General features: G+C 35.1%; 1 protein-coding gene across 1 annotated transcript in view; it reads left to right on the top strand.

The window, feature by feature from the left end:
- Positions 1-2,412: 2,412 nt before the first annotated feature.
- The window catches only part of CNGB3 (cyclic nucleotide gated channel subunit beta 3), a 128,231-nt gene continuing 122,808 nt past the window's right edge, over positions 2,413-7,835 (top strand). Inside the window, exons 1-2 of the mRNA XM_006727116.3 lie at positions 2,413-2,523; positions 5,990-6,065. Of these exons, the coding sequence (XP_006727179.1) occupies positions 2,413-2,523; positions 5,990-6,065 (187 nt within the window). The remainder of the gene's footprint in view (positions 2,524-5,989; positions 6,066-7,835) is intronic.

The following is a 7,835-nucleotide window of genomic DNA, read 5'->3' as shown; positions in this document are numbered from 1 at the left end:
TCAGGGAAATAGGAATAAAAACTACAATGAGATGTCAAATCACACCTGTCAGAATGGTGAAAATCAACAACACGAGAAAAGACAGGTATTAGTGAGGATGCAGAAAAAAGGGAACTGTCTTGCACTGTTGGTGGGAATGTAAACTGGTGCAGCCACTCTGGAAAACAGTATGGAGATTCCTCAAAAAGTTAAAAATTTCAGTTGCACTACTGGATATTTACCCAAAGAACACAAAAATTCTGGGGCGCCTGGGTGGCTCAGTCGGTTAAGTATCTGCCTTCGGCTCAGGTCATGATCTCAGGGTTCTGGGATCAAGCCCCGTGTTGGGTTCCTTGCTCAGTGGGGAATCTGCTTCTCCCTCTCCCTCTGCCTCTCTCCCCTGCTTGTGCTCTCTCTCTCAAATAAATAAATAATATCTTAAAAAAAAGAACACAAAAATTCTAATTGAAAGTGATACACGCACCCTGATATTTATAGCAGCATCATCTACAATAGCCAAGTAATGGAAACAGTGCAGGTGTCCATTGACTGATGAATGGATAAAGAAGATGTGGCGCGCGCACACACACACACACACAGAATGTAATATTATATTACTTGGCCATAAAAAGGATGAAATCTTGCCATTTGCAATAACATGGATGGAGCTACAGTATTATGCTAAGCAAAATAAGTCAAAAGACAAATATCATATAATTTCACTCCTATGTGGAATTTAAGAAACAAAACAAATGAACAAAGGGACAAAAAAAGAGAGAAAGAGGCAAACCAAGAAACAAACTCTTAAGTATCGAGAACAAACTGATGGGTACCAGAGGGGAGGTAGGTGGGGGGATGGGTTAAATAGATGATGGGGATTAAGGAGTGCACTTGTTGTGATGAGCACTGCGTGTTGTATGGGTGTTGAATCATTATATTGTGCACCTGAAACTAATAGTACACTGTATGTTAACTAACTGGAATTTAAATAAAAATTTAAAAATTTAAAAATTCTATTCAGCAGAGACTTGAGTTTCTATTCTATATAAAGATATTGTGGGAATAAAATAAGTCTCCTCCTTCAAAAAATTTAACTTTATTGGTTCAGGAAAAAATCCATGGTGCAGTAAGATACATATTTTTTTACAATTTATGAAATTAATAATCCAATGGAATTATCTAGGCTTATAAAAGTAGGAATCACTTACGTCGCTTTTATGATATTGCAGTGATTTGTAAGAAAATTGTAAACTTGTAAGAAGTTTTAGAACAAATTGCTTCTGAGCATGAAATACATATCCTCTAAAATGTTTTTATCAAATATATTGTCTCTGTTACAAGTTGAATTATATTTTCTCAAAAATTCATATTGAAGTCCTAATCCCCAAAACCTCGGAATGTGACTGCATTTGAGTTAGGGTCTTTAAAGAGGTAATTAAGTTATAATTATAAAGCTCATTGAGGTGGGCCTTAATCCAGTATGACTGGCATCCTTATAAGAAGAAGGAATTGGGACACAAACATTACCAGGGTGAAGACAAAGTGAAGACACAGGAAGAAGATAATAGCCATCTACAAGCCAAAGAGACCTAGAATACTTCCCTCCCTCATGACCCTCAGAAGGAACCAACCTTACTGACACTTTGAACTAGGACATTAATAATTCTTCCAAAACTGTGATAAATAAATTTCTGTTGTTTAAGTCATCCAGTCTGTGGTAATTTGCTATGGCAGCCCTAGCAAACTAACATACTCTTTCCTTAATTCTAATATAATCATCATTATGAATCTGAGATGAACATTTAGGCTATTGGGAATGCAAAGCCTCATTTACTCATTTTCCACTATGGTTTCTAAGAGTTCCATTAATCTGATCAATTAATAAAATACTTATTTAAAAAACACTAGAAAGACAGAAAAAGGAAAAAAAATAGTTATCTCATGCTGTAGGACTAAAGATGGGAACTCTGGGGGAACTCTTCCTTATAAGGACTGTTCCTTATATTATAAGCCCTTATGCACATATTATTTTTTAATCATTTGCATGTTACTTTGATTAAATTAGATAAATGGAGATGGGTAGGTGGGTAATTAGAAAAGAAAAATAAACAAACCAATGGGCAATGTGATCACATTTAAACAATTCAAGTCAACAGTGAAGTTTTGTTTAATCCTCCACTTATAAACTATTCTCCAGGGCATTTTGACTCTTTAAAGTTCATAAACAGAATTCAAATCACCCAAGCAGAAGTAATTTGCTGCTTTTAAGCCAAAGCCCCAACTAGCTACAGAGTTGCCTCTAGGAATTAACGAGAACAAAATCCTGATTAAACAACTAATTGGCTTGTCTACTAATGAAAAGAAAAACAAAGTACATTGCTCTACCTTGAGACAGTCGTAAAAACAGAAGCTTTCAGAACCACCTCAGAGAAAATGTTTAAATTATTGACAATAAAATCCAACAAGGTGAAGCCTAGAGAAGGGAATGATGAGAATAAACAAGGTCCTGATCCAAGCAATCAGCTTCAGCAATCCACAAGACAGGTATGCTACTTACATTCCTAAATCAGTCTTGATTCTTACCATTTTTGTCTAGTGATGGATTTTTGTCAGTGTTTTAATATATACTGTGGTATGTAAGATTGCTTTGCTGTTTCGCCTGCTACCATTTGGGTCATGCTGTTTGTCTTTGGAGTTTTATCCACATCATTTTATATATACTATATATATTTGCTTTATTTTTTTATATATTTGCTTTAAAATGATTAATAAATGTTTAGAAGGAGTTGGAAAAGCCAAGTAGGACTTCTTGTTGCTGATTTACACTTCTACATAATCCAAAATGAAATAATTTCTCAAATATTAAATGGGCCATATGAATTAGTTTCAACAAAGAATATCACGCATCCTGGCTGTGGTAAACTACAATTTAACAGTAATTGCTCTAGACTAGGAGTTCTTGAAAAGGGAACAGTTTAGCCACTCAGGACAATTGGCAATGTATGGAGTTATTTTTGGTTTTCACAGCTCAGGGGTAGAGATGTTAACTTTCATCTAGTGAATAAAGACCAGAGATTATGCTAGACATCCTAGAATGTACAGGACAGCCCTTCACAACATAGAATTATCCAGCGCAAAATTTCAAAACTGCTGAAGTGGAGGAGCCCTGCTCTAGATAAGTATTTTTCATAAGTTCTAGGTCTACTCATCTGTAAAATGAAGATAATACCTGCTTCATAGCCTTGTTGTGTAAACTAGAGACAGTATATCTAAAGCGCATAGTAAAGGCTTCCCAAATGGCAATTATTATTATTAATATTATTATTACTATTATAAGTAATTTGTGTTTATACGACAGATTTAAGTCCAAAGTGATAATTATATGATCAATATTCACTTACAACTATCTACAGAATAATTTTCATAAATTGCTGCCTAGATTTACCTAAAAGTGCTAAAGATTTTTAGAGCAATAATTATTTTCCCATCTAAAATAATTGGATGAAAGATGTCAAGTACAAGCAGGACTGTACCTCAGGGACTAAAACAGCATGGTCTAATGATTCAGGTTTAAATGAGCCTAGAGTATAGAAAACACCAAGATTACTTAGCATTGGCCTTGGAAAATTTGCCTTTCATTTCTGATTAACATTGACTGTGTTTGCAATGGAGAGCAGATATGGAGGATGTGCTTAGCATTGCTTCATTGCCCTTGACTTTTTTCTAATTCTTATCCTAAAATAAATAATCCCATGCTTTGAAAATTATTAATATGCTTAAAAACTCATGGAATATCACAAATGTTGAACTGGGTATTTTCCTTCAGCTAGTCTCGTTGTGTTTCTTGCTGGGAAAGTCACTACAATGATATTTAACCCCTGCCTATCATGATTATTTTTCAAAAGAGCACATAAAAATAACTAATATATTATTCTCTTGGAGAACATAATAGCTAACAATAATTACTATGTGCCAGGCAAGGTGCTAGCCTCTTCCAAGTACTATTGTATTAAATCTTCAGAGTAACCATGAGTCCTGTTATAATTTGTTGCTTACACACAACTAACAACTGGCAAAGCTTGGATTGGAACCCCATTCTATCTGACTTCAGCACCTGAGAGCTCAATCTCAAGGCTGTACTTCTTCAGAACAAATGAATATTAGTTGAATCAACTTTCTAAATACTCTACTCACAGGATAAAGGAATGTTCGAGAGAAGGCAAAAAGAACAAAAACTCCTTGCAGAGTTGTCTTTCCTTCAGAAACAGTAGTACTGAAGAAGTACTTATACTAGACACAGGTAGATCAACTCTTGTGTATATCCCATGACATTCCGGCGGTACTAATTTATGGATGTTAACATGAAGTCTGCTGGCATCATGTTATATCTTAAAAGGCATATTTTGGGAAATTATTTGCATCTACTCTTTTGATGTAATAACACGTTGGGAGAGGAAATAGAGTTATTCTCTAGTTTCAAATATGCTAAATATTAAAAATGACAAAGTTAAAACCATTTTTTATCCACAGAATATAACCTTTTAAAATGGCATTTAAACAACAAGTTTCGGATAAACAAACAGATGTATTGAGGCCTATAAGAAGATATTCAGGAATGAATAAATCAATTTACATTGTTCTTTTAAAGTGTCATTTAAAGAGTTAGTTCTTAAACCAAAATAACATAGGTGACTTCCCTTTGTCAATAACCAATAAATCAAGATCTGCAAACTCAGACTAATCCAAACTCTCATACTACAGAATAAGACACCATTCACATAAATCTACATTTGTATACATGAAAAGACTATGATGAATATGTTTATGAATAGCATCATAATATGATGTAAAAGTACTTGAAGTGAGAAGGCTTTACCACTACTCCATAATATATCCAGGGATACATATCTTTCTAGCTACTTAATCAATTTCCTACTCAATAACATAAGAATAATAATAACTGTCTTGCCTAACACATATGGTTACTGTCAGGCTTAAATTAAATCATCTGATTAATTTATTTTCTAGTTTAAAATGTTCCTGATATACAGTGCCTATAAATAATGTCAAACTCCACATCAAGGCTTATGAGACTTTCAAGGCCCTTGTCCCTGCCTATTTAGCTAGCCTTACTTTCTCACACTCTTTCCCATTCAACCACTTCTACTTTAGTCTCCCCCAACCTCCTGTATACAATCACACCTTGGACTTTTGGTAAGAAGGCATTCTCTACCTGGAATGTTTTCCATGCCTTGTTCATAAAAAAAAAAAAAAAAATCATCTTGATTTGTAATAGTCTCCTCCCTTTCCTTCTACTCCAGTAGAATTGACCACTCCACCTTTATGCCCTGTTCTTTCCTCTACAGACATTGTCTCATCGCCTGTAACATTTCCTTGCATTTACATTTTTGTGTGTTTGTTTCCCCTACTAGACTTTGAACAGCTTGGGAGCCAACATTTCTATGTTCTAACATTATATCTTATTTCACTCTGTCCCCACAGGATGTCCCCACATCCTCAGACACACACTGGCCACATCCAGTGAGACATACATACATTTCAAAGGAAAGCTTAGATGCTCAAATGGTGAGGTAGAAGCAAATGAAATCACAAAGAGAAGAAAAAGAAAGCTCTGAATTAAGAAACTAGACACTTTCTTCTCTCCATCACTTTAAGTTCTACTACTAAAGACGTAGACCAGGGCCAATACTAGGGCTGTGGGGAGTGAGGACTGAAATTGGGAGGAACATGTGCCAGAGAGATGCAGCAACCACACTGAGAAAAAGAGTGCCTGAGGCCAGCAAGCTGTGAACGTCGGGGCTGATTATGCAATAGTAGAGCCAAGAATATTCATTTAAGTACAAGAATTATCATTTGCAGTATACCATAAACAAATGATAAACTTTAACGATTGGCTTGTTCACTGAATGAAAAACTCTGTGTTATATTTTACATTTAAATTTACTTTATGTAAATTCATCGTGTACAATCTTTATTTTGTTTCTTAAAGGGAGAAAACAAAAGTGAAAAGAAATCTCTCCAAACCAAGATGACTCCCGTTGAAGAGTCACACACCAAAACACAAGGTCAGAACCCAAATCTATAGGAAAAAAAATCTATAAAGTAAAATGCATATCTCTCCGAAATATGTTACCTTGACTAGGTTGATCACCTAGGCTAAATCATACTTGAGATACCTTAAAGATCTTAATGTTTATAAAAATATTTTTTCTTCATTCAGTCACTTACTCAATAGATGCTTTTTCATTACCTACTCTGTGCCAGGCATCGGTTTATGGACTGGAGATACAGTAGCAAACAATATGGGCCAAGTCTGTGTTAACATAGGCATATAATGAACAATATAATTTCAGATAAGGGTTATAAAATAATAAAATTGATGTTGATTATACATGTTTAAAGTTTCAATGCTCAGACCTCTGCTCTTCTTCCTTTAAACTCCCTCCATTAGAAATCTCATCTACTCCTAGGGCTACCATAACTCATTCCTATGTCAGTGATTCCATAGCAGACCCAATTCCTTTTTTAAGACCCTGTCCAGTATTTTCTAAGTAACCACTGGACATATACACATGTATGTTCTGCTACCATTCTGTTTTACTATGAGTTATTTTATAATAGTGATGGTTTCAAATCAATAGTTCTTCTCACATAAAAATACAACCTTAAAGTGGTTTGAAACCAAAGATCACATCTTTGGGATGAAAGTTTATTCTTATCTTTGTTATACTTTTTTCGAAGTGTATTTGTAAGCTTAATTTTTCATAGCTGGTAATAAAAACTCTTGTGGAAACTTCATTTAACAGAGAAGCTTTTTGAGTGGAAAGGAAAAAAAATAGTTTCATTTAAATCTGCAGAATTAGCATGTCTTCAAAGGCTTTAATAGAAATAACAGTTATATTTAAGATATTTTGTTTTGAAAAAGCAAAATTATTAGTGTTTAAAGATAGCCTTTTATATGTGCTTGGTATTTTTATATTCTTCACTTCAAAACATGCAGGTGCAATGTCACAATATCTGCAGATGTTGATTTCTGATTATAGAACTCTTATCTTCTGCAGAGCGTGGTTTAATTTCTATCTGCCATGGAAATGAAGAACGTAATATATTTTGGATTCAAATAAAGATAACTTTCTAAAGTCCTCTTTTGATTACAATCATCTTTCTTAGGCTTCCACTTCACTTTATAGTACATTAAATCCTTCTTTAAAAAATGTTTTGGTACCAGTAGAGGATATGTAAATGACTTCCCTAATAGTTTATGATACAGTAAGGTGACTTAGCGTGGAAATGGATCAAAGTTAGGTGCCCACAGCTAGTATGGTATGTTAGGTTGAATAATGGCTCCTCAAAGACATCCATCCCCTAATCCCTAAAAACTATGAATTTGTTACATGAGGTGGGGGGAAATGCTGATGTTATTAAGTTAAGGATCATGAGATGGGAAGATTATCCAGAAGGCCTCAATATAATTAAGGGGTTCTTGTAGGAAGAAGGCAGGAAGGTCAAAGGCAGAAGAAGATAGGATGATGCAATCTGAAGATGGAGGAAGGGACACAAACCAAGGAACACAGGCAGCCTCTACAAGCTGGAAAACAATAAACCCAGTGTTGTTCTAAGCCTTTAAGCTTATTTTTTTTTAAAGATTTTATTTATTTATTTGACAGTGAGAGAGAGAACACAAGCAGGGGGAGTGGGGGAGGGAGAAGCAGGCTTCCTGCCGAGCAGGGAGCCCGATGCGGGGCTCGATCCCAGGACCCTGGGATCATGACCTGAGCCAAAGGCAGACGCTTAACGACTGAGCCACCCAGGCGCCCCTCCTTTAAGCTTATTTG

The sequence above is a fragment of the Leptonychotes weddellii genome, chromosome 4, assembly GCF_054177405.1.
Source record: "Leptonychotes weddellii isolate Sample4059 chromosome 4, ASM5417740v2, whole genome shotgun sequence".
Classification (NCBI taxonomy): Eukaryota; Metazoa; Chordata; class Mammalia; order Carnivora; family Phocidae; genus Leptonychotes; species Leptonychotes weddellii.
This window is presented reverse-complemented; position numbering and strand designations above follow the sequence as displayed.